Source organism: Chiloscyllium punctatum, chromosome 38 (genome assembly GCF_047496795.1).
Source record: "Chiloscyllium punctatum isolate Juve2018m chromosome 38, sChiPun1.3, whole genome shotgun sequence".
Lineage (NCBI taxonomy): Eukaryota > Metazoa > Chordata > Chondrichthyes > Orectolobiformes > Hemiscylliidae > Chiloscyllium > Chiloscyllium punctatum.
Window position 1 is genome coordinate 44,381,680 of NC_092776.1, and position 27,955 is coordinate 44,409,634.

At 41.0% G+C, this 27,955-nt stretch overlaps 1 protein-coding gene across 2 annotated transcripts in view; it reads right to left on the minus strand.

The window, feature by feature from the left end:
• LOC140463572 (myoferlin-like) overlaps positions 1 to 27,955 on the minus strand; it is a 231,721-nt gene that overhangs the window by 146,018 nt on the left and 57,748 nt on the right. For both annotated transcript variants that reach the window (XM_072557752.1, XM_072557751.1), the window contains exons 10-20: positions 26,033 to 26,063; positions 22,085 to 22,200; positions 19,696 to 19,822; positions 17,702 to 17,805; positions 17,531 to 17,599; positions 14,936 to 14,979; positions 13,322 to 13,404; positions 10,551 to 10,586; positions 5,762 to 5,886; positions 3,891 to 4,004; positions 970 to 1,147 (exon numbers count right to left, since the gene is read on the minus strand). In XM_072557752.1, coding sequence (XP_072413853.1) covers positions 970 to 1,147; positions 3,891 to 4,004; positions 5,762 to 5,886; positions 10,551 to 10,586; positions 13,322 to 13,404; positions 14,936 to 14,979; positions 17,531 to 17,599; positions 17,702 to 17,805; positions 19,696 to 19,822; positions 22,085 to 22,200; positions 26,033 to 26,063 — 1,027 coding nt within the window. The remainder of the gene's footprint in view (positions 1 to 969; positions 1,148 to 3,890; positions 4,005 to 5,761; positions 5,887 to 10,550; positions 10,587 to 13,321; positions 13,405 to 14,935; positions 14,980 to 17,530; positions 17,600 to 17,701; positions 17,806 to 19,695; positions 19,823 to 22,084; positions 22,201 to 26,032; positions 26,064 to 27,955) is intronic.

Here is a 27,955-nt window from a genome sequence, read left to right on the forward strand (position 1 = left end):
TGGAGCTATTAGTCAATGAAACTTGACAAAACCATTGCAGCTCCTCCAGACCTCCTTTATAAAAGCGCATTGCTGTTGGAGATCAAAAAAAAAAGGTGTCTTCAACACTACAGTCATCAAGGGCAGCATCTAGTGGTACAGCGGGTCTGGGTACACAACTGATCCACTGAATCGGTCACTTCTCACCACTAGCCACGTCTCTGCGTTTGTTGAAAAGTCCGACAATGATGCACTTCATCCAACGTCGACAGTCTGCTCAGGGAACAGTCCAACGAGGCTGACCTTCTCCTTTGCTCACAGGGCCTCCAGGATATCAAGTGCTGACCACTGCCTGGAGGACTTGCGGTCCAAGGGGTTTTCCTCAGCTTTTCCATTTGGGACAGGAATGGTACACTCCTACTTAACGTTCTCTAGTGATATGAGCCGACCCATTCTTTGCAATACTAGGGATATGCAACATGTAGTGACACTTGGTGTTTGCAAACCAAGCTTCTGTACACAAACTGATGCAACCACACACAGCCATTCGGAAGAGGGTGATAGTAGGTACATTTTGCCCCCTCTGTATTCAGAGATTTGTAGATAGTGTGCTAGCTATTAAGATCATCTTGGAGCTCCAGACAAAACAGATGATGTTCGGGTGCCTGCTGTGATGTGGGCTTGAGGAATGTGAAAGATCTTTACCACTGGCAGCACCTCACACCTGATGATTAGGTTTTTAAATCCAGAGGGAGTGGGGTCCCCCGCCATGTGCCCAATTTCTGCCCAAGTTTGGCGATATGCTCCTCCCAAGTGCATGCCCCAGCCCTTTCAAATCACGTGCCCAGCAGCTTCAGGTAATCTGACCTGATGACAAAGGGCATAAAGGTCAGTCAACCCAATTCCCAAAGACTAAACCAAGATACCTCTCCACCATTGGAAGCTGTCAGAGTTCACTAATCTCAACTGGATTACAAAAATGACACTCACCATCAAACACTGCACGACTGTACTGAGTAGTCGAAGCTAAAGGCCTACATGTTTTGTCAAATTTGTTGCCATAATTTCCAATGCTAACTTCGAACTGGACGGCATCTCCAACGTCTCGAAGCATAGTTCCAGCATAAAAGACAGCAGAAAGACTGTATTTACGCCGGCGTTGGTATTTCTGCAATGTGAATAGGATCATTTACATTTGACTTCACACCAGGTCAAGTCAAGGACTACCAAGTCCCACAGATAATGAAAATCTTTTGCAAATTGATTCCAACATAAAAGAGATGAAACATTTTCAAGTATTATTCAAATGGATTTCTCCAACACTAAAGCAGTATCCCTTTCTCAATTTTTCCCCAAAATGCAGTGGGAAAACAATAGTCTGTAAAAGTTTGTATCTACATTGAGATTTGCACAAAGAATGTGTTAATACAGATGAAATTTTGCAAGGTGGTGTTATGTTATCAAATACCATTGCATGTGAACCTGCGTATGCAATCTAAAACAATGGAACAAAGTTAAAAATCACAACACCAGGTTATAGTCCAACAGGTTTATTTGGTGGCACTAGCTTTCGAAGCACTGTTCCTTCACTAGGAGTTTGTGAAGCAGGGCCATAAGACTATTTATAGCAAAAGATTAGTGTCATGCAGCTGAAATGATAAACCTAGATTCAGTCTTTCATCTATTAGAAAGGGTTTGCTCATTTTAGTTCTTTAATATGTAAATCCCAGAACTACTTTGAAATCACACTCTCAAGGTCACTTCAGGTTTCCTAACAAAAGGTGCCATCTCAGCTCAGATAATGCATTAAAGGTACAAGATTAAAGTCGGTCTCTGTCCCAATCTTGAGTCAGACTGGTTCTATTTCATAGATTGACTATAGGTTATCCATTTTTTTGAGCAAAATGTAACATATCTGCAAATATAATTCTGCAGATACAAATTCACCCATAAACGCAAGCGTGCACATGTGTGCATGTGTGTATGAGGGAGACCTTGTGTATGACAAGAGGGTCTGCATGAGTGTGGGACTAAGAAAGTGTGTGTATGCATGCATGCATGTGGGGGTGGGGGGCTGGGGAGTCACCTGTTGTGTGACATGAACCCAAGGTCCTGGGTGAGGCCATCTCCACGGGTACCAAACTTTGCTATCAGTCTCTGCTTGCCACTTTGCGTTGTTGCCAGTCCTGAAGTCCACCTTGGAGGATGGTCACCCAAAAAAAGGTCAGAGGCCGATTGTCCTGGACCGTGGAAGTGTTCCCTGACTGGGAGGGAACACTCCTGCCTGGTGATTGTCACATAGTGTCCATTCAGTCACTGTTAGAGCGTCTGCTTGGTTTAGCCAATGTACCATGCCTCAGGGCATTCTCGCCTGCAGCGTATGAGATAGACAACATTGGCAGTGTCACACAGGTACCTGTCCACAGCAAACTGCCCAGCCTTCAGGACATTGACCACAACACCGTACAACCCTGTCACAGCAACCACTGCAAGACTTGGTACTGGATTAGTGGTGCTGGAAGAGCACAGCAGTTCAGGCAGCATCCAACGAGCAGTGACGTCGACATTTCGGGCAAAAGCCCTTCATCAGGAATAAGGCTTGTCAGAGTGTCAACATGGATACCACCATTACATGAGGGACACGACCCACCAGGTATGCGACAGGTACTCATGTGACTCTACAATTATATCTCTCATATGCTGCAGGCAAGGATGCCCTGAGGCACAGTACTTTGGAGAGACCGAGCAGACCCTAAGACAATAGATCAATGGACACCGCACAGACAAGAGAATGTTCCCTCCCAGTCAGAGAACACTTCAGCAGTCTGGGACATTCAGCCTCGGATCTTTAGGTGACCATTCAAGGCAGACTTCGGGACAGGCAACAACGCAAAGTGGCGGCCAAGCAGAGGCTGATAGCCAAGTTCAGTGCCCATGAGCATGGCATCATCCAGGATCTTAGATTTATGTCACACTACAGGAGACACCACTGCACGATACTTTCACACACTTACATACTCACACAGACCCTTTCTCATACACAAACTCGCTCTCATATACATGCACACACTTTACCAAGTTTACACACACACACGCAAACACATTCACATGCACTTATGCCCACAGTCTCTCCACATATGCACACAAAGGTTTACGGGGTTGATTTGTACCTACTGAATTATATTTGCAAATACATTGTATTTTGCTCAAAAATAGATAACCTACAGTCAATCTGTGTAATATTCTATAAGTCCCACTACAGAAATAGAACCAGTCTGACTCAAGATTGGGACAGAGACAGCCTTTAACCTCACACCTTTCATGCATTGTCTGAGCTAAGATGGCACCTTTTGTCAGAAAACCCGAAGTTACCTTGAGAATGTGATTTCAAAGTAGTTCTGGGATTTACATATTAAAAGAACCAAAATGAGCAAACGCTTTCTAAAAGATGAAAGACTGAATCTAGGTTTATCATTTCAGCTGCATGACACAAATATTTTGCTATAAATTCTGTGTCTTGATTCTGCTCTACAACCATCTAAAACAGCAGCAGCAGCGCTTTGAAAGCTAGTGCCACTAAACAAACCTGTTGGATTATAACCTGGTGTTGAGATTTTTAACTTTGTCCACCTTCGTCTTGCACCAGTAACTGCACATAAACAAGGTCAGTTGAGGACACACATTAAAAAGATGCATTTCAGAATATAACTGGTAGAGGAAATTCCAACCATGGTGGGGGCGGCGGGGGGGGGGGGGGGGGAGGGGTGGGGTGGGAGGGAAATTAGGTTGGGATTATAATGGGAACAAAACCGTGACACAAATATGGGGCATTTATTACCCAAATGACAACCACCGTAGGTTTATGATTAATTATCATTAACAGAGGACTTAGAATGTGTTCCACATCTGACCTGAGCCACCAAGACATCATCACTGGGAATCTCCTCCAACTTCTTCTCTGGGGTGCCATCAAGTTTGGTGATTAGTTCAACTAGTATTCTACCACGATATGCAACTCCTTCACCCTAAAAAAAAAATAGGATTTTTGTCAAAAAACAACCCTGAAATCTTAAAGGTTTAAGCCATTCAGTTCTACAGAGGCATAATGTAAGTGGCGCTTTATGGTGCTGGCAAAGTGTTGAGGTTTTTTTTTGGGGGGGGGGGGGAAGAAAATGTGGGGGTGACAAACGTACAAATGGTGGAAGTGTACCCAGAAAGTGGTGAAACCATAACTGGATTTGTAGTCTTCAGTCATACAGCCAAACTTCTCAAAGTGGTTCTGTCGACAGTGAACAGACACAGGAAAATTACTCAATTGCTTTTGCAAAGTCCAGAGCTTCTGTGACCAACTGCAACAAGTCCTTGGTTGATTCTCCTTCTCTACCACTAATCTAACCAGATCAGCCAATTCAGCCAAGATGAAACACTTGCTGCTCTCTTGACTCAGGCACAAGTTTAATTTCCCAGCTGAGCTAGCAGTGTAGCATTTATTCTGACATTTCTGATCAGAAACACAAAGCACTTTGTCACTGCCTCATTAGTGTTGGCTAGCAACATTCATGACAGGCGAGAGAACAGGAGATGGGTCTCAGACAGGATGAGGTCAGAACACAAGTTAGAAAGTGACAGGGTCAGGACTGGTCTATGAAGCAGAGTCAGCTTCAAATTTTTTGCTCAAGTTGCTTAAGATTCTTTGCACCTAGGAGTGCAGGGGAGAAGAGCCTAAGATGTTGCGAACAGATTATTTATTCTCTAGTTTTCCACAGAGGGCATATTTTTAATGAGGGAGAAAAAAGGCCTCATTTTGCTAATCACCACCCAGTCCCATTTGAAAATTAGACAAAAAGCTATAGATGTTGGAAGTCAGAAAAAAAAAACAAATTGCTGGAAGTAAATACACTCAGCAGGTCTCCAGTACCTGGGCAGAGAAAGCAGAGTTAACGTTTCAGGTCCAGTAACCCTTCTTCACAACAAACCTCAGTTTTTCCAAAGATTTCTGTTTTTGTTTGGTTTGGTGATTGACAGGTGTATCAGACATTAAGTCTGAATCCTGTAAAAACAGATGGAAACCTTTTCTCTATCAAAGCAAGCTGACAAGGATTGCAGATGGCAAAGATGTTATTGTGGACAAAGGGCATCAAAAGGGTGACTGAACGGTCAGGTTGATTAATAGCTCTGGTAAATGGAGGCCTGAATCTCTTTTGGATGTGAAGTTATTAACAAAAAAAAAAAGACAGAGCAAATCAGAGTGGGGATAAAACTTCCAGGTATTTCAGAAGAGTTGCATTGAACAACCAGAGAAGTGCCAGTTTCCCCATTGTGCACAACATTGTGGTTGCAACCTGCAGAACCTCCAAGTGAAGGTTACTCTCTTTCAAGAGAGGGGTGCAGCCAGTTTTGTAATGCAGTGATTTATCAGGGATATGTGGAGTGTGTTGCTGATGTGCATTCAACCTGCTCACCATTCAAATTTAGAGTCTTTAGAATTACACAGTTGGGTTGGGCCTAGACTACAAATGTCTCTCTGCAAATATCGAGTAAATGCCAGGTGTATCAGTGCAATAACTAAAATTAACTAAATGTGCCAGCGTTTGCTGCAAAACTATATTTATGGTATTTATTTTCCATTGCATCATTTCAATAAGACTGTCAAGGATGTACACAAGTTCACGTCACCCAACAATTAAGTCAAACACAATAGTGAGTTCCTTGGTGAAAGGAGCGATGCATTCGCACTCGGTTAATGCAAGAAGAGTACCAAACGAAATCATATCTAACTGACCTTTCCATAGTTCAAGTTTTCATAAGGATCAACAAAGCCAGTGTATTCCCTGGGACTCCCGTAAAGGTTTACGTAACATGGCCCAAAAGCTGGAAGAAACCCTATTTCTTCATCTCCCGTGTCCCCTATCGAAACAGAAATTGATCAGGAAACTATACATTGCAGGCACTTTGAAAACAGTTGTTCTCAACTTTAGTTAGTACGTTAGTTTGTAAGCATGTGTGCAGATGCATAAGACGCACTTGCAATAAAATGAAGTTGGTCAATCTCAAACTCAAAATAAAAAGGTTCAAGTTTATCATTTGAAATTCAATAGTGGAATGCATTGATAATGATCTTCTTCAGCAGTAAAGTTTAAGTTCAAGTTCTTTGAGTAATGCTTTCCAGCCAAGAGCAGTTAGTTCATTCCGTGCCCTACTACTATACATGGAAGTCCCACTCCTTTAGTTTAGCAACAATTAAAGCTAATGCTGGATCGGAATGGAGTTGGGAGAGAAGTATGGAAAAAGGAACATTCAATTCATTTTAATTAGCACTGGACAGAATAATACTTGCCTGCCCCTTGAAATGGTCTATAAATAATTTTGTGGACCAGGCAATAAGCCATTTATATTTTCTGCTCACTTAGAATTCCCACAATGTGGAAACAGGCCCTTTGGCCCAACAAGTCGACACCAACCCTCCAAAGAGTAACCCACCCAGACCCATTCCCCTACCCTATTGTCCTATACTTACCCCTGACTAACGCACCTATCCTTCACATCGCTGAACACCCAAGTTAAATTCACCTAACCTGTACATCCTTGGATTGTGGGAGAAAATCCACACAAACACTGGGAGAGAATGTGCAAACTCCACACAGACAGTCACCAGAGGTTGGAATCGAACCAGGTGCCTGGTGCTGTGAGGCAGCAGTACTGACCACAGTAAATGTGCCACCCCACGATTGCAACTTCGACAAATAAATCTTGCATATTAACTATCTATTTGGGATGAGCTGCTTATCAATACTACGGCTTTAAGAGGAATACTTTGCCCTTTTTTTTTAAAAAAGGAGAAAAGTTGAGAAAGGGGCGCAGAGCAGTCAGCTCAAAGTCGATGAAATAAACAACTTGAGGGGCTTTAATGGTTTTTCTTTTCAAGAAAGAAATTGGGACAACAGATAGCAGCCTGAATGGGTGGGGTCAAGCTCCCACAGAACCACGATTTTTAGTTTCATCTTTCCACATTAGTGGGGTCTTTAAACTGGATGTAGAAGCTGTTATTCCTCTGTTACAATTAAAAGCTGGGTTCTCTTCCTGCTCCTGGAATTGCTTGAGACACAATTTTACTGAATTTGCCTTTGCCAAAATGTGTTTATGGGATGTTACTATATTGGAACAGTTAATTAGTAGTTTATAATTTAAGTATTTTGATAGCCAATTCTTTATTTGTTGCTTACATTTACAATACAGCCAAAATACAAAATGTGTTATGCTTAAAGTTTGACCAATTGAATTGTATCTGGAATGCAACACCTTACACTTACCTTTAAAGGAAAAAAAGTCTAGGCTATATTTTTAAATATACGTTGAGGGTGTTTCATCTGGTCCATAACAAGTTCCCATCACAGCAATGGATGAGGTGGTATTTCTGTCTCCCCACCCACTCTCAGCAAATGGGAAGAGACAAAGTAAAGGCAGAGACTGGAGATTGATCTCACTACAAAGTCACTTTTCCTTCATGATTCAAGTTCTACCATGACTGGAAATGCATAGTCACCTCCCTATCTTGTTGGAAAAGTCAAATGTTCACCTCTTCCCCTTCAACAGATGATGTGTAATGCTGAAACCCCAGGGGCAAAGAAATCTGAAGCAAAACATTAAATCAACGAAATTACAAAACAAAAAGTGCCGCATTGGAACGATCTAACCAGAAACCAAGATACCCCTTTTTAATATAAACCAGGTTTAACAGAAAGCATGTAGCCATACAGAACTTGATAAACCAATAGACTTTTACTACTACCACAGACCTATAAAACCAAAATTTTGCAGATGCTGGAAATCCAAAATAACACTGTGCAAGTCAGCCAGCATCTGCAGAGAGAAACAGATGTTAATGTTTCAGAAGGTTCACTCATTCTGAAACTTCAACTCACGGTCCTTCACCAGAGACACTGCCTGACCTGCTGTGTATTTCCAGCACACTGTTTAAGGAAAATACAAGACAGATCAAGGGATCGACACAATTTTGCTTAGATACCTTCAATAAAGTTTGAAAATCCAAATTTAATGAGCAAACATGCTGATGTTGTGGCTGGAAGAGCTAGTACATGTTGCATTTCAAAGTAACAGGAAAGATCAAGGGAGAATGAAATTACATCCATCCTTAAGAAGACTAAAGCACTGATTGGCCATTCATCAGGTGCCATCTTGAAAGGATAGTTCAGGTAGAAACTCAAGCAGCAAATCCTGGATCTGCTAACAGTGATAAAACTGAGAAAAGGAGAGCAAGAATAAGTGGCTAAACAGATGAGGTGATGAAGATAGATATTTAAAGACAGGAGCCTGTGAAACAGATAACAGCAGAGCAAAACATTATGACTCAGCACCCAAGTTTTCATGTTCAATATTATTCTTTAAAAATAAATGAAGCAATCATTTAATAATTACTTTCTGGTATTTAAGTGAACCCTAACGGTCAAGAACTATTCTCAGCAAGAGAAATAATAGATTGGGCAAACATACAAAACAGGAAAATTTAACTTGGAGATGGACAAATGCACCTAATTACACATTAGAGATTATCACATTTAATTTATTTTCCTATGAGCATGCACAACTTATAGATAAAGATATTGTTCCAATTCTCTTCAACTGCCAAACCACTGGGTGGCATAGTTGTAATTGGTGGAAACTGACAGTCAACGTTGCTTCAAAACAAAGCATCACTCTAACAATAGGTGCATTAGGGAGAGTTGAAGTTACTGGATAGTTTCACATCCAACTGCAATGTATAGTCTACTATATGGCTGGCCCATCTTTGCCATATTATCAAAAGTTGACAGAGTGCTGGCTTATTGTTGGAATTGGCAGATGGTTTCACAGCCCATTGCTCTTCCTGCTAGTGAATGCTCCCTATTTCTGTTTAGGCAACAGGCTCCTGAACAAATTACAGTGCAAACTCTAATTAAAAGTTACTCAATTCAAATCACCAAGGCTTTTGTTCATGCACTAACTCCCAGTTGGTGAGTTATTTTGATGTACTAAAGTCAAAATTAAACAGCCCAGGAGGAGGATATATTGAAAAGTAAGCAGGGTGAAACATAGAAAGAAAATGACATTCTACCCCAGCTTTAGGAAACAACTTTGTTTAATTATTTCTTTGAACCTACATTAAACAAGCGATCGAGTAGTAAGCAACAATTGTGTCTCATCTTGGTCAGTCATGTATATACATTCTATGGTCATGATTTAAAGAATATCTGTGGAACATCAAGGACATCAAAGCAAAAAGCTGATCAAATGCGCAAAATGCTTGTAAGCAATTAATCTAACATTCAGCAAAAGCAAGTAGGTTCAGTGTGCATTTTAGTTGCAGGATGGGATTCCACGATTCACTTCAATAAGGGATAGCAGAGCAAATTTTGGGAACATATGAAACACGACAGAAAATTAATTGTTAAAATTTGCCGAAGAATAGCAAATTAAGGAAGATAGTGATTTGAAAATTCTGCCAGATAATTGGGAATAAATTATTTATGCACTAAAGTTACAATGATGGACACTAATTGGCCGATGAACTAATATACCTTGCTGGAAAGAAAATTACATTTGTTTTGGTGGCAAAAAGAAGCCATCTTGCCTATTGCATCTGCCGTTTCTTGCCTTTCCATCACCATCCATAACCTGGCACATCGCTTCAATTTTGGTAAATCTCTAATGTCCTCTTGAATGCCTCCACTACACTGCCAGGCAGGGTATTACAGACCCAAACTACCCTGTATGCAAATCCATAAACGGGTGGCTTCATGTTTGATCCATTTATTGAAAAAAAAAAGGATAATATTGCAAGAGTACACAAGTATTGCCACAACTTTATAAAGCCTCACAGTGAGACTGTCCTGGAGCATTACAGATACAAACGAGTAAGACCATGAGCACATTGATGAACATTAGTCAATGCAGAGAGGTATCGCAAATACCTTCAACATGGTTGGATTTAGAACAGAAATGAAAACTTAAATTAGGGCAAGTGTTGCCCAGTAATTTTGTTAAGAGTTGACAGATATCACTAATTTGCACTGGACTGGCTCCCAGATGCGAAAAAAAAACAAGGCACTGGAAAGCTGAGCTGCTACCAAATAGCCATAACTCAGTGGAGGCACCACATTTTAGGAGTGGACAGCTAAAGAGGAATACCTAAAAAAAAAAGGATGTTTGGTTGGGATGGTTAAAAACAGTTACTTTTAATCCTAATTTGACACTTGCATCTGCAATTCACAAAGTGTAAAATGTTACCACTTAAAATGCACAATTGGACCGAGAGCAAAAGAAAACAGAGTACTTCAGGTAGCGGAACTTCTGATTGGAAGCAAAAGGTTGCCAAGCCAGTGAAGCTCAAGCCTGATAGCATCACTTATGAAAACATTCATTGCCAGAAGTCTCAGTATGCTCTATCATTTTAAAGCCAGATTCACCCATTCAGCAATGCAGGATTCGTACATAGTATATATTCTCCCATTTACTCCACCCCACCCCCTCTCTTTTGGCAATGAAAGTTCAAAGACTAGACCAAGAAATAAAACCTTCAATGGCTGGAGAAGCCCCAGTTCCCTCATCATCTGGATTATAGGAAAGAAAAATAAGTTAGAGAACGTTGCAAACTGAAAAGTCATTAACCAGTCACAATGTTGTAGGCATACAGTGTACAATCAGGTTCACAATTCACTTATATTGCATCACCACTAAGCACCAAAGTGTACCACCGCTGTGCAAGTGCAGGTTCAAATTCTCCTTGTTCTTCCGTACTGTACTGTCAATTAAGTGAAACTAAGCACCTTGTGTGTTGGGGACAAGAGGGAAAGTGTGATAGTCAGGTACAGGCTGTTGGACAACCCCCTATCATTACTTTGAGGACAAAGTAAACGTGGTTTGGAAGCAAGTTACCTGGCTTATACTTCTTAAGATGTGAGCTTCTTGGGGGGTCTAGAAAAAGATGGGTGTTTATAAAACACTACACTCCCTGCAAACATTTACTCCAGTAGTCAGCCAAAAAGAACATCCCAGAAGTAGTTTAAATGATTGTTTGTTCCTTCCCCCCACCCAAATGACAGTGTAAGTTGTTTGAATAGAAAACCCTGTCAAATATATGGCAATTTAAAACCCTGTTACTTCAAAAGACCTCCAATTTGATGTTGCTAAACAAATGGTTCATTAGTCTGTTCAGGAGGTACCTTACTCTTCAACTTTAAGATGCTATAATGACAAATAAAAATACAATTTTTACAGCACTTTATACTAACAATGTTCTAGCTCCAAGGTAAAAACAGCTGAACATAAGGCATTATCACAAATATTTAAAATGGGAGATACACAAGGTTATACACCATTTTTCTTAGCCACGATGTTTGCAGCAGTAACTTACTAATTTATTGCTAGATTTTGTGTAAAAAAAAATATATTCTCACATTTTCATTTACAGAATGGACTATAAAATCTTAGAATACTAAACATTGCATTATGAGATCCTAGCAATTATTGGCAACAGTGTTAAACAAAATTGTTACTAGATCTTACCAGGTACATTTCATAAGCAGACAACAATTTAATAAAATCTGTTGAAAATCATTGCATAAATATTATAAAGAGCCTGAAGAGCTGCATTCTGCATTTTCTGGTAAAACCAGCAAGAGTGGAGCTGTGTGAAGAAATACTTAGATCTGTTTTGGGGACAGCACAGTGGCTCGGTGTTTAGCACTACTGTCTCACAGCACCAGGGGCCCAGTTCAATTCCAGCCTTGAATGTGGAGTTGCACATTCTTCCTGTCTGCATGGGTTTCCTTTGGATGCTCAGGTTTCCTCCCAGTCCAAAACCGTGCAGGTTAAGTGGATTAGCCATGGGAAAACGGAGTTACAGGGGTAGGGTGGGACGCTCTTTGGAGAATCCATGCAGATTTGATGGGCCGAATGGCCTTTATCTGCACTGTTGGGATTCTATAAAAAATAGATTTACCTGCATGAAGCAGACAAGGCTTGTGCCTATGGTGCTTCCAATACCAGTATTTTTTTTTCCCCTGGAACAGTTTGCAACCCTGCTGCCAGAGGTTATGGGCAGAGAAGCACCTCTTTGCCTTAAGCATGCTAATTAAGGGACCTCTCTGCTTTCACTGCCTGCTAGAAAGATTTACAAGTTGATAACAGTGAAACAGATTGGTTATGAATTCTTTGGGTGTGAAGATTGAACCTAAGCCCCTCGTTTTGGATAGGATCGCTATCACTGCGCCATAACACCAGGGTGAAGTGCAGGATTGCTGTAAGGGTGGCAGATCATTAGTACTGAAGGAAAGCACATTTAGTTCTGCACCACATTGAGGCACTTATGAATTCTGTCTTACTGACATTACAGTGCTAAGAGCTAGACTCTTCCTCTAAAGGAGCTGTTGGACCCGGGGTCATTAAAACAGTGATAAGGAGGGAAACAAAAGCAAGAGAAACTAAAACAGTCACTGCTGGCTTGATCCACATCCAATCTATTATTTCCCGTCTCACATCAAGTGAAACATGTTTGCCGCCTTCAGTACTTTTAAATCCGGTTCCAGTTTCTGAAGGAAATAAAAACCTAAAAACTGGACAATTGACTGAAAATTCATTAATTCATTCCTTGGGCTGAATAGCTCACTCTGCAGTTCCCAATCATTTAAGCCACAAGCCAGATTTCCTTGTCCAATGGGACATCAGTAAACCAGGGATCTCTTCTTTTTTCAAAAATAAAAGGAGGATAGCTCCAAAACTCCATTACAGAGTATATTCCAGATTAGATTAGATTCCCTACAGTGTAGAAACAGGTCCTTCAGCCCAACAACTCCACACCAACCCTCCAAAGGAGTAACCCACCCAGACCCATTTCCCTCTGACTATAGCACCTAACCTGCACATCTTTGGACTGTGGGAGGAAACCCACGCAGACACAGGGAGAATGTGCAAACGCCACACAATTGACAGAGGCTGGAATCGAACCTGGGACCCTGGTGCTGTGAGGCAGCAGTGCTAACCACCGAGCCGCCCTATTACTGAATTTTATTTACTGGATTCAGATTTTAGTAACTGCCATGCATTAGTCTAGGCCTCTTCACTGATAAGCTCCTGTGATGTTACCATGGTACCATTGCCTCCCCTAGAGGCCTGCAAATGTACAGCTTGTATAAATTCTAACACCAGCTGTGGTTAACATTCAAAGTTACAGCAATCTTAAATACACTTTCACTCAGAATCAGACAAAATGATCTTCCCTGCAGAATTCGTAGTGAAGATTAAAGCAAGAATAACTGAGTAATAGGCTATTGAAAGTAACACTGACCTTCAACTTCTCCTCCCGATGAAGCTATCCTGGAGAGGTACAGAAATGCTGTTCCAATAGCATCATTCCTGGTCGCCCGATCCCTGGAAGATATTGGCCATTTTTGTTTTTGGACATTTGCAGAAACTAAAGTAACACAGCCATTCTCATTTTTACACTTGCCCCCTTCAGAAGGGGTATCCCTGAATAACCACCACTAAAAACATAACTCTAACCAGATTTCCATTGCAAACACTGTGCTAGCAGAAGCCAGGTTATTGGTTTTGACTGAAAGTTGACGCAACCATTTACCACTTTAACCAGCTGAATGTGCAAAAGGGCTTCAAAAGATATGAAAAAAAAGTTGTAACCAATTCTGAGCTTTGTTGATTTTACCAGAGTTTCTGGTTCATATCCAATGCACTTTTACCAACATGGTAAAAAGCAAAGTGGAAATTACCCTCAAAACCAACATGGTACATAAAGTGGAAATTATTCAGTTGAAAGATTTTGTCGTCATGCAAAAGTTACAATGCTCATCCAAACCAGAAGTCAGGACAACTTGGTAATAATGACCATAGTTTGAAGATGGTAGGGCAGGGATGCAGAAATTCTATATTTATCTTCTCATCTGACAAAATGAAAAAACGGTTTACCATGCTTTGAACATCTAAGTTACTGTTCAGCTGGACAAATCTACCTGTGTGAATATGATGTGGAAATTCCTTAAGGTCAGATGCAGAAAATGCTCAGCTGACCATGACATTTCCAAACAATACCGAAATCAAACAAAAAAAAAGAGTAAACTCTCTGTTGGGAGGATTCCAAGTACTGCACAGGCAAAGAAAGCTTCAGCTGAAAGCCACACTAGGCAATACTCAATCTGGATTTCCACCCCCATGACCCCACCCTGCCCATTACAACTCCCCCCTCATAGACCCTCTCTGCAGTCTTGTGATAGATATCTACAACAAAAGTAGGAAATTAGTGCAACTCAGAGCAGAGTTGGGCGTATTGCTAATTGTTTAAAAAGAAATCCACAAGTCTGGCCCACTGACAGAAGTGGGCTCCCTGTCCTTCACACAAGTACATGAATAGGAAAGGTTTGGAGGGATGTGGGCTGGGAGCAGACAGGTGCAACTGGTTTAGTTTGGGATCACGTTCTGCACGGACTGGTTGGACCAAAGGGTCTATTTCCAAGCTGTTATGACTTTGACTATAGATAAATGCAGTAATACCCCAAGTGTAGAACAGTCAAATAAACTGTTACTTAAACTGCAAACTAAACCTATCAAAAAAAGGTGTCTACTGTTTAAGGAGGAAGCATCAATTGGCTATTATGTAAATCAAATCTTTTGTTAAGAAAGGAGAGCATTTTGGAAATGGGTCAAAACAGGAAAGAATTTTGTCACCTTCCATTTAAAAACAAGGTCATAGTGTTTAAATTATAGTTCACTACAGCCTTACCTCTGGTTTCTTTTTACTGTTCGCCATTAGCAACTGAAATGGTGACCCAATCTCAAGGCTTTCTAGGATATCCACATTTACACATTCATTGCTAGGTATATATTTAAAGCAAGTAATTGTTGATTAAATTCAATACACAAGAGACGAACACTTTTGTTTCATACTCACCAATCAAACACAGTCAAGCTTAATCTTTCACACATAGATGGAAACTGCAGGGGGGGGGGGGGGGGGGGGGGGGAGAAGAAAGAGAGAGAGAGAAAAAGTTTATTTGTGAGGTAAAATTTTTTTCTCCCCCAAGAACATGACTGAAAAAAAAATTGAACAAGCATAATGAATTTGTATTTAAACAGCTTCACTAGAACTCATTACTTAACAGGCAACTGGCCGAGTATACACATCTTGTGCAACGACTTTGCATTCATCAACTAAATCGTTCTGATCCCAGACAAGACCAGTAACTAAGAGGAAATCAGAAATCCTAATTATTTATAAAAGGACTGAGGCCACAAGATTTCTTGTTTGGAGACAAAAATATTTTTTTTTACTGTACTGAAGTCAAACACTGAACACTACCTTGGGTAATCACCCATACTTGAGCATGAATTAACAGATGTTGCAGTTAATTATAAGCTATAAATTATACATCACATGGCAGCTATTAAGATAGATATTATGAATTAACTTCGGAATACGCTCAGCATATAGATTTTCAGTCGGGGTCTTGTGGTGCAGTGGTCCCACCTTCCAGAGATGGGTGACATATGTCTGAACAGGTAGATTTAAAAATATCTACATAGGTTATCAATCTCAGTGGAGATTTGCCAGCTGTAAAATGAAGACTTCCTTTCCCACTGTGGATGTGACATAGAAAATGGTCTGTAATGCATGGTGGAATTTTTCAATTCTCAGGGAGGTACCATGGACTAAACAAGATATGAATTAACCACCTGGGAAGTCTAAACCAATGCACCATGAGGTTGCTTGACACCAGTCTCCATTGAAATTTATTGCTACGACAACTAACCTTTTAAAAAGAAAAAGTTAGTCATTGGACATGTGTGTCACTGGCTGGGCAGCATTTGTCTGCCCTTAAGCAGTGGTAAGCTATTTTCTTATATCCCTGCAGGGGCCATTAGCAAGTTAAGGTTAGACTGTTTAGACTCCCCTTGCTTTAGTTTCTTTAAAACTAAACCACAAAAAAGGTAGGAGCAATGAGACAAAAATGAATAATAAAATGCAGAACAGAGTTAGAAATTTAACTTGGATTCATTCACTGAAGTGGGACAGAATATCATGTTCTATAGATGCCAAGTTATATTTCTACAAATACCTAAAAATCAGAAATATTGTATAATGGGAAGTGAAATTGAACAGGTAACTTCTCCCATATCACATCTCACCAACTCCTTGTTTGGTCTGCTTTTGGAAATGTACAAGGTGTGTGTGGATCTGATGGGTCAAAAAGGTGACATTATAATTACGCTGTCAGGTCATGTCAATATCAAGCAGTGAGAGTGTCAACCAGATAAGGATGTTCAGACTGCTTTTCAGAACAAGCAACACCACTACTCCGTATTAACCAATTCATAGTAAGTCAGACTTAAAACTCTTAAAATCAGTTTTTAAACATTTCAGAGGACAGGTTTAGAAATTATTTTAAAACATTTTCTGCAGCGTGCCAAAGTTCCACTTGTGATGAAGGCCCACATGACTCTCAACACCAACTTGGCTAACCACTCCAATGCAACTTTTGTTACTTATACACCAACAGCTCAGACTTGGAAAATTGCAGACCAAACACGTCTAAAAATTCAAAAAAATACTGGAGTTTGAACTCGAGCAAACGGGATAGTGTATTAGTTTTCATCTTCAGAAAATACAAGCTTGGATTGATAAGCAAAACATTGAGGTTCATGCTAACACTGCACTAATGGAAGTGGGATGCAATGTTACATCATTGACCTACTATTGAATATACACCAAATAAATGAATGGGACGTTTAATTAATGGAAAGTGGGTTAATTGTGTTCCCAGAAAACATAACAGTGGTGAATGCCTACTGTGCATTTCACATTTTGAAGAAATCTTCCATCTCCATGCACTTGTAAGTACCACTTGACTTCCTACAATCAAAGTTAATACATTCACCAATTACTTCCAATTTAAGAGTGCCTTTTTGTTCCATGGTTAAATGGGGGGGGGGGGCATTAAATGGAATCAGATTTACTGAGCAACTTATTTTATAAAATGGACAAAGACAGACATTTCAGCTCATGAAACATTAGGACCAAACTTAGACTTTAAAAAAGGGGGTTAAATTACTTCAGTATGGTTTAGCTGTCATTTATGTTTGATTCTATTTCCTGTGATTATTCAAAATCTACATTCAAAAGGTCCAGGAGATCCATGTTGCCAGGATGTTATTCTTGTTTAATTAACTCTTGCCATATTGTACGCGCCTCACTTTTATCATCAGCATTGAGCACCAAAGCCCAGCCATGTCAATTTGGTTTTTTAGTCCTGAATTTGGTTTCAGGACTAGATTGCTAACAAGTCTGTGGCACATCTTCCAGCAGTGCCAAGATACTGTGTCTGCCAGGCAGGTTCGCAGGCAAAAAATCATTAATGAAAAATAAACTTTGAATGGGTGCTAAAAATAAAATTAGGAAACTACTTCTGACTCAACATGACCAATATCATACTAAACCTAACATACCAAAAACAATAATTGCAGTTGATGAAATGGAAGCAGAACCTACCTTGATTTGAAGGTTGATTGTTTGATTCCACTCAGGGTTGGCATTCTTTTCTATAATCTTTGTACAGAGCTACAGCAATATAAAGAGTCAGTGTTACACCCTGTAGGCCAAGGCCAAGCTAAACCTCCACCCCCAAAAATGATCACAGAACATGGATAACCAGATTCTCACCTTTTTCCCAGCAAAGCCAACTTCCACGTATGGGTCCACAAGATTCTTCTTATCAGCCCCTGCTCCAAATATTGACTTTACAGTTTCAACAAAGGCATCATCCACTAAAATGAGAAAAGGATCAAGAACATTCGTTTGACCGAGTGAGGTTGCAGCCAACAACTTCAAACTGCTGCACAATTACAGAGTAGATAGAGATCACTTCGATCTCATCTCCCCCCCCCCCCCCGCCACAAAAATAAAGCATGTGCCGTCACCTCATTGATTCGATGCAGCTTGTCCTACTTAATACGGATCAACCTAAAAGAGGTCGATAGTCAACAAGTGTGGCACTGGAAAAGTACAGATCAGGCAGCATCAGGGAAGCAGGAGAATCAACGTTTCGGGCATAAGCCCTTCAGCAGGAATGGGATGGCTGCTGTCAAGAGAAACCTGGGACAGTGCACATTGGCTGGGGGTTTGGATAAAACATTGTTCCCCTCTATCCACCATGAATGTTCCTTTTGTGGCAAAACTATAGGAAATTAAGTAATCACTGCTGCCCTTTCACAAGGCTGTTTGCTCTGCTCAATCAACTGTGATTTTCACAACTGACAGTCAAAAGCCCCCATTATAATGCATTCTGGCACCTTCTCTAAAAAAGATGTTAGGCCTATATAGTTTGCAGCATCCCCCCCCACTCTCTTACTTGAGGGGAAGTAGTGAGATATTGGGTAGCTTTCCAGAATCCAAGCAAATGTGGAAACTTAGAACCATCTATCTGTGCCACCACAACTTCTAAGACCCTCAAATCCATGCCATTAAGTCCTGTGAACTTGCCAGGCTTCAGATACAATGGATTTCCCAGTGAAGACAGAAAAAAATACCTGTTCAATGCCTCTGACATTTATCAATTTGCCACAAATTCTTTCAAATGTTAGAGGCCAAAAGCTAGCTTTTAATTACTTTTTCCCATTCAAATACTTGTAGAACATTATTAAGTCTGTTAACTAGTCCCAACAAATAGTTAGGAGACACACCGACACAATATTAACTCCATTTCTCCCTCCTCACAGATACCACTCAGATGGAGCAGTATCAGTTTTCATTTCAGATTTCCAACTGTCTTCTGCTTTCCCAAAATGTTTTCCTTCCATGAACTGCATGAAAATAAACTGGAGAATGAAAAGGTACTCAGTGAAGGCAATGTTCATGGGCACAGCGAGCTCATATTGCTCTTTCAACCAAAGGAGGAAACTACAGGGTCTGTATCACCACATCATGGTCTAACTAAGAGTCTCTTGTTAAGGAGATATAGTTTCTCGAATGTTTCTAACTAGTTAGCGGTTACAATGAGGAGATGGGGCGGCTCAGCAGTTAGCACTGCTGCCTCACAGCACCAGGGACCTGGGTTTGATTCCACTCTCAGCCAACTGTTTCTGTGGAGTTTACCCATACTCCCTTTGGCTTTTCTCCCAAAGATGGAAGTGGAGGAGGCTGGTACACCGTAACTTTTAAAAGGCATCTGGATGGGTTTATGAATAGGAGGGGTTTAAGAGGCATTTGGTCCAAGTGCTGGCAAATGGGACTAGATTAGGTTGGGATATCTGGTCAGCACAGGCGAGTTGAACCAAAGGGTCTGTTTCCATGCTGCACATCTGTATGACTGTGTGCAGGTTATGTGAATTGACCATGCTAAATGCAGGGGTTAAGTTTAGGGGTGCAGAGTCTAGGTGGAATGCTTTTGGAGGGTCAGTGCAGATTCAATGGGTCAAATGGCCCGCTTCTGCATTATAGGGATTCTAATGGTTGACATTGGTATAGAGTCTTTGAGGTGCACCAGGCGGTAGGACCTTGGAGGAATGGGTGGTACTTCTGGTATTCCTCAGTATTAACCCTTTCAGATGAACCTTATAACAGTAATACAACCTAGTTAGAATTCTTCTTGTTACAATATTTTAAAATTTAATTTCAAAACTACTGCATTCTTCCCTTCAACCAGACATATGACTTACTCTGTGGAATGTCCTCTGCTCTGTAGACCTTCAGGACAAAGGTCACCCATCGCAGTGTGAGACCTGCAGGGAGCAGCAGGTTACTTTCAACATCATCATTCTCTTCATTTATTCCTTTCTTTTCAATCTGTGAATTTTTTTTAAAAAAGCTGTTAACAATCATTTAATGACAGGAGTGAAGCACAACGTCACTTTACCGTTCCTGCCTCTCCCCAACTTCATAAAACCTCTCACCATAATCAGGGAGAAGGAGCAGAGCGCGATCAGACCGATACCATTAGCCCTATTGCAGGGGTAGTTTAGGTGCAGTTCAGAGCATACATTCCACATAGCCCTTTCATTTTTATTACCTTAAAATGCACTTTATTTGAAATTTCATCCTTGCCACAACAAAGGCCAGGGCTGCACAAGTTCACCTCGGGCACAGCCCTTTGCCTTACCACCCACTGGTATTGATACAAAACAATTGAGACAAATGACCTCCTACTTCCAGCTAATACCTTTGCAATTCCCTCAAGATGTGCAATGCTTTAGTACTGCCCTTTTCAGTTGGAAACAAAATCTGTGTTCACCACATACTTGAAGCTTTCTGCTATCAATGAGATGATGTCCAATAGTTTAGATTAGATTAGTGTGGAAATAGGCCCTTTGGCCCAACAAGTCCACACCGACCCTCCGAAGAGCAACCCACCCAGACCCATTCCCCCATATTTATCCCTTCACCTAACACTACGGGCAATTTAGCATGGTCAATTCACCTAACCTGTACATTTTTGGACTATGGGAGGAAACCGGAGCACCCGGAGGAAACCCACACAGACACAGGGAGAATGTGCAAACTCCACAGACAGTTGCCTGAGGCGGGAATTGAACCCAGGTCTCTGGCACTGTGCCACCAGTTTATTGTATTGCAGTAGTGCCTCACATACATTAGTGACACCATGCTGTTGAGGGGGAGAAAGTGAGGACAGCAGATTTTGGTGACCAGAATCATAAAGTGTGGTGTTGGAAAAGCACAGCAGGTCAGGCAGCATCTGAAGGAGCAGGGGAAGAGATGTTGTTTTAGGAATGTTTCATCAGGAGTGAGTGAACAGCTATGAAGGCAATAGGCCGATGAAGGTGGGAGGGATGACGATAGATCAGAGCAGAGGGTGAAGTGGATGGGTGGGAAGGAAGATGGATAGGTAGGGCAGTTCAAGAGGGTGGTGCCAAGGTAAAGGATTGGGTCTGGGATAAGGTGGGAGGGAGAGAGGAGGAGAAAACTGGTGAATTTGACATGTAATCAATGTGGTTGGAGGGTCCCAAAGTGGAAGATGAGGTAGTCTTCCTCCAGGCATCAGGTGGCTAGGGTTTGGCAGTGGAGGCAGCCCAGGACTTGCATGTCCTTGGACGAGTGGGAGGGCGAGTTGAAGTGGTTTGCCACAGGGCAGTGGGGTTGTTTAGTGCATGTGTCCCAGAAATGTTCCTGAAACTTTCAAGTTGGCATCCTGTCTCCCCGATGTAGACAAGCCCACATCAAGAGCAACAGACACAGTAGAGGAGGGACAATTGTACTGCCATTCACCCTGGTGATATTATGGTTAGGACCAGTGCCATTTTACAAATCTAATTAAAGTTATCCTTTCCACCAAATTTGGGCACCCAAAAGCCAATAACAAATAATGGGATAACCAATCAGGTCTAAGAATTACATCAGATCTTGAGGCTCATTCTTACTATGATGATAATGGCTCAATTCCTCCACAAAAATGCTCAAAGCTATTTAACACAGATTTGAAGTCTGATTTACTTACATTTTGCAAGCATCTATTTTTTAAGCATACATAAATTGACAGCTGAATAGGAATGCCATACCTGGAATCACCAGCACCAAGTACTCAAAAGCCAATTACTAAATAATTCCAGTATTGATCTTCAATATACTCTTGCACCATTTACAACCTCTTAATATTGAGCAAAAGTGATTTTGCAAATAGCAGCTTTTGCCCTCTGCCCACACCCAAAATAAATACAAGCACTTGGGTGGCTTCAGATTATTCAGAACACTTATCATCTGTTTCGACTTCAAACATTGAAGATCATGTTGTTTAATCAAAGAAAACAATTCGCTCCTGTTTTTCTTGAACTAATACATCCTACGCTTCAGATAGGACCAACATAATTCACAACTGGCCCACGGGCATTCATTTTTGGTCACAATTCATGGTCGGACATTGTCGGGATCACAATGATTTTTTTGGGGGGGGTTTGCTTTTGGAAGACCAAATCGTGCTACAAACAAACATTGCTCAGTGGTGTAGGGATACACACAGTTAGTCACTTGACTGGGATAAACCTTATTCGCGCTTCAAGGGTGAACACATTGTCAATCCATAACAAAATTAATTACCAGAGGTTCATCGCCTGTTGCCAAGACAAATAAACTGACTTTCATGTATCCCTTGGATCCTGTACTTGTGTCTTCAGGATCATGAAGCAAGAGCCATTTCCTTAGAATAGCATGCCCTGTAGGTTAAAAATCAATAAACAAGCATTTGATTTGTCCAACATCAGTCACACTAAACTGCCCAGAGATAGAATCTTCAAGCAGAAGACAAGTTAGGTTATGGAAAATATTTACCATTATGTAGCTTCTATTTCAATAATCCTCGCAGCACACAACCACATCACACAGACTGGACCAATGACTGATTTGTAAATGAACAAAGGGAGGCTTTTAGAGATTATCCTTGCACAGGCTAAACTTGTTCTATTGAAACAGAAGGAAAGCTAGATCTCCCTCGATGGCTAAATCCATGGGTGGAACAGAAGCAGCAAAAGAAAAACAGGTGCTTGGATAAATATCAGGTTCACCAAGCAGTGGAAAACAGAAGTTTGCTGATAAAAAAAAACTCAAACAATCCAACCCAAACTTTGGGTCCACTACGTGGATGATTAATTTGTGATGACAAATTAGAGGGAAAAAAAACTTAATCAACAACATCCTTACTAGCATAAAACTCAAGAACAACAAACTGCTATTCCTTGATGTCACAGTGAAATGAACAGTTAGAGAAGAGGACTTCTAACCAGTGTCTACAGGAAGGCAACACAGACCAGATACTTAACTGCAGAAGCAATCGTCCTAAACATTCACAAGGATATTTAAAAATGAGCCACAAAACACTGCAGTACCCAGGAACTATGAGCAGCAGAAGATAAATACCTATACAGCGTATTCAAGAACAGGTACTTGATAAATGCAGTCCACCGATTCTTAAAAACAATGAACCCCAAACAAACAGACAATACACCCAGAAACTTGAGCCACACTACTATACCAAGACATCTTGGAGATGGTTACCAGACTACTCTGACCCCTTGGCATCATGGTAGCCCACAAACCTACCAACACACTATAACAGCTACTGGAGGAACCTAAAGGACCCTGTACCAACCACCAGCAAAATTAACGTCATTTTCAAAACAACCGGCAAGGACTGACACACTACATTGGATAGAGAGGCAGAAAATTAGCCACCAGAATACACGAATGCAAATGAGCTGTCCCAAAAGACATGACCCACTATCACTAGTATCCTGACACACAGAGGACACCACTTCGACTGGGACAATACATCCATCCCGAGGCAGGCTAAACAGAGATACGCACGAGAATTCCAAGAGGTCTGACATTCAAACCAGAACTCCAGTAACAAACATAATTTGGACCTATTTACCAACCTCAAACAAACCGGAAATGATATCACCCACTTAAGAGACCAAGACACAAATAGAAAGCAAGACAGAACGCCAACGCTCACTGATGTAACTAGTGTGGTGACAAAACATCAGAAAATAAACCTGCCAGCTCAGCGACCAAACTTACAGCCACAAACTAACCAAGTAAACACGTAATCAAAAAAAGAGGGATTGGGAACCAAAACATAAGACCTTCTTATGGAGAATAAGGACTTGGCTATGATACAAAAGGACGTAGGAAGGGAAAGTGCCCAAAGGATTGGCTGCACTTCAAGTTGGCCAAATGGGGCACGTACCAAGTTGTCAAGGAAACCAAGGCTCTGGGCAATAATCTTGTAATGTTTTTACAGATGGGTGAGGTGCCTAAGCAGAAGACAACTTCAAATGTTACACAGCTGCTCATAAGAGATATAATAAAAAACTAATACAGGTGTAGTGATTGTAATGAGGTCAGCCAGATGGACCTCATAGGACACTATTTCCCTGACTGGACCAGGTTAACAGACCCAATCAGACAGCCCTAGCTGACAGATATAAACAGGAGTGTCAGAGGCTCTGTTCACTCCGAGGTGGCTCTGAAAGAGTCAGATCAGTGTCAAGTCCACTCCACGTGTAAATAAAAGGGTGACTTGCGGATGGGATACCTGCCTCAGAATTATTTCAACAGGCAAATCAGCAATGATCTGTTCAGAGCAAAATGTGTTGAACTGACTTAAGTGTTTTGAGGGGATATCATTGTGTGCAATGGGTTTTTGTGGAGGCAGTTAATAAAGTTCCACTTAAGTCTTGTGAGCAACAAGGCAGTGACTGCATGGATACTAACTGGCCCAGGGACAGAAAGCAGGGAAAATATGGTGAGCAGCTTTTTTTTCAACCTCGAGGGAAGGTGTACACCAAAAGGCCAGTGTTAGGACATGATTCCACTGTGCATTTTATAAAGGAACAGGGCCCCAGTAGACAGGCTTCAAAAGTTTATAGCTTTTACAAAAGGCATTTTGATCATTGCATTTATAAATGCAGTCAGACAGATTGGACAAAACTTGGTTTTTGGAATACAGACATGGAATTTGTGGTGTGGTATGGGAGGGGGGTGGGAGAGAAGAGATATTCAAAATCATAAGACATTCAAAAACTTAGAAATACAACTCCCAGCGGCAATCAAATACAAATACTTAAGTTGATAACCGAAAAAAAAAATCAGAAGTAACAAGAGGAAACCATCAATAAACACTGGGGTGGTTATGATCTCAAATGAAAAAAAAAAGGGCAGTGGAAGCAGCTTCGTTAATAATTTTCTAAAACCGAACCAGATAAATCCAAGAAAGAAAAGAATCCACAGGGCGACAGGTAAAGCACTAAAGAAGCAGAACTAATTGGTCAGACTGACAGAAGTTCACAGAGATGATAGATCACATGACAACAGGAGGTGGTATAATTGCAGAGAAAAATTCTTGAGCCACTGGCATTAGCTCTTTCATTGAAGGCTGGGAAACCACCTCATTGAGGACTTCAGTTGCAAAGTAACAAAGCTATTTTGAGTTGCTTTAACCAAATGTGAAAGGTTCCAAATGAAAACCATTGGAAGGAAAATCACTAGGTGGTTGAGGACATGCAAGGATTTCTCACTATTCTCCCTTTGCTGGATTAAAACATTTTGAATGGAGCTGTTTCAGATTATTCCAAAGATGCTTGTAAAAGGAAATCTGTACAGATAGCTAATGGTCTACAATAGTCACATATTTACCCATTTCTCATTCCATCAGGTTATTGTAGACACAACTGGTCTCGGTGAACACCTAAATTCTAGCCATCCTGAATTACAAACAGAAGCGGTGAATGCTGACCAACAAGGGCAGCTCCCCAGAATGACAGATGGGACATTCACTGTTAACGCACAGTGAACTTCATTGAACCTTGAGCCAGGTTCAGTTTTATTTTCATGCTGTGGGTAATCTTAAAACAAAAAAAAAAAAACTGGTGTCTTGTGAATATTTGGCAATTGAATGAGTCCCATGAGAGCTAAATACAGCTCTTATTCTAAAGCGTAGCTCACGGCAATGAGTGCTGGATTCATCTTAGGCACAGATTTCAGTCACAAGTTAGCCATGCATCAAGAGATAGTTTTGTACAGCAAGCTGAGCCAATCACATTACACTGTTCAATTAAATGCAAACCTGCCATTAAGAACACTTGCATCTGGTTGATCTAATCCTTGTTTCCACCCCTCACCCTTGGAGATATGGTATCATGGCACTGTCACTGGTTTAGTAATCCAGAAGCTTTAGTACAAACCTCATGTGGTGCAACTGGTGAACTTAAATTTGGGATAATAATGAAGGACTGGAATTGAAAGCAAGTCTCAGGTCACTATGACCAGCACTGCATGCTGGAGAAATTAATCTGGTTCAATAATCTCCTTCAATGAGTCTGGTGTACAAGTGGCTCTAGAAACTACTCTGTTTAAGGTAATTAGCAGCAGGCAAAAGGCTGGTCATCTCATGAAATAGGAAAAAGATCAATACAAACATCAAGCAGTTTTGGAAAGTGGAAGAAAACACATACATTTTCTAAACTTTAAAAAAAAAAAGGTACCTACCAGGTTCATCATATACATAGCCAATGTCCAACTGAAAAACAAATGAAATAATGTTCAGCTCATTGCTTTCCAGACAATCTCAGTCAGCACACAACAAAGAGCAAACTACATTAGTTGCCTGGACACCCAATATTCCCCCACTCTATTGACATGGTTCCAACAAATTGTAGAAGTCAATTGGCACGCTGTCTTGGTAGCAGTGGGAAGTTTGCAAGCCTCAAAAAAAAAGAGGCATCAAGGATTCCAGCAAACAGGATCCATGGACAAAATACACAGGGTCGTGAAATACAGCAACAAGTAAAAGTCATCCTTAAATGCTCAATCACAGGAATGACCAGTTGGAGAGAAGCCCCCATGGGAACACAATTGTCCAACCACAGACTGTCTTTCCCATGTAGCCTTCTCCCAAACCATCAGAATTTTTTATTGAACAGCAATGGGCAGGGAGGGGAGGGAAGGAACTGGAGGCTACATAAGCTGATGAACCTACTCCAATTCTTCCTGGGGCTATTACATGATAGGAGCAGAAGCTAATCAGTGGGGCAAGTATCCAATCAGCTCCATCAGATGATCAGCCCAGCATGAGCTGAGTGTAGAAGGGGCAAGGGTTGCATTTTTTAGTCTCATGAAATGACGACATTGCTGACTGGCAAATATTTATTGCCTGTCCTTGGGTGCCCTTCAGGAGATGGCAGTGAGCTGTTATCTTGAACTGCTGCAATCCATGAGCAGTCAGTAAAATGCACAACGTAATTCAGGAAGGACTTGCAGAATTTTGACCCAACACCTCTGAAGGAATGGCAATATATTTCCAAGTCAAGATGAATACTTGCTTGGAGGGGAACTTGAAGGTTGTGGTGCTCCCATGTATCTGCTGTTCTTGTCCTTCTGGATGGGACTGGTTGCAGGTTTGTAAGACGCCATCTGAGGACTGTTGGTGAAGTTCTACAGTGCATCTTGTGGATAATAACAGCACTGTGTGTTAAGAGGGAAGGAATATTTGTGGATTTGGTTCCAAGCCAGTTGCTTTGTCCTGGATGGAGTCAAGCTTTGAGTGTTGCCGGAGCTGCACTCATCCAGGTCGGGTGGGGCGGGGTTAGTATTCCATCCCATGGTTTGCATGTAGACAGCCAGTCCAGAATATCAGTTGGTTCCATGGAGTTGAGGAAGGTTGGTATCTCAGCCCTTCCAGGACATCGGACTTGTCCATCCTTGATCAAAAAGTTTATTCCAACTATTAAACTACTCATAATTCAATAAAGAGGAGAGGGCATTCAAAAAAATCTTGAGATGGTGAGGCAATCAGTTCAGCTAAGGCCTGAAATAATTTTTTATGGACATTATATTCGGCACTGAATTTTTAACTAAAGCAGCTTTTTACAAATGGTAAAAAGCAATGATTCTTTGAAAAATCACTTTTACACAGGCATTTAACTATTTTAGCAAATGCGTAAAAACATTGATAATTACAATAAAAATCCCTTATGAATTCCAAGTTATTTGCACTCCCTTTATTAAGAAGTACCATCAAGCCAGGGGATCAGCCCTGGTTCAATGGAGTGAGCAGGATGAAGGGCTTATGCTCAAAACGTCAACTCTCCTGCACCTCCAATGCTAACTGACCGACTATGCTTTTCCAGCACCACACTTTTTGACTGATACCTCTGACGTTTTGTCAGATTCAGGTGCCAGGTGAAGATATAGCATGACAAACACCACAAGCAACAAGTGGTAGACAGAAAATAAAAGTGTTTCCACAACAAGCAAATCAAATAAAAGCTCTGCAGTCCTGCTACATCCAACCAGACATGGTGGAGGATAATTAAACAACTCAATGGAGGAAGCAGCTCCACAAATATCCCAACCAAAATGATAGAAGAGTCCATTACATCAGTGCAAAAGACAAGACTGATACATTTGCAA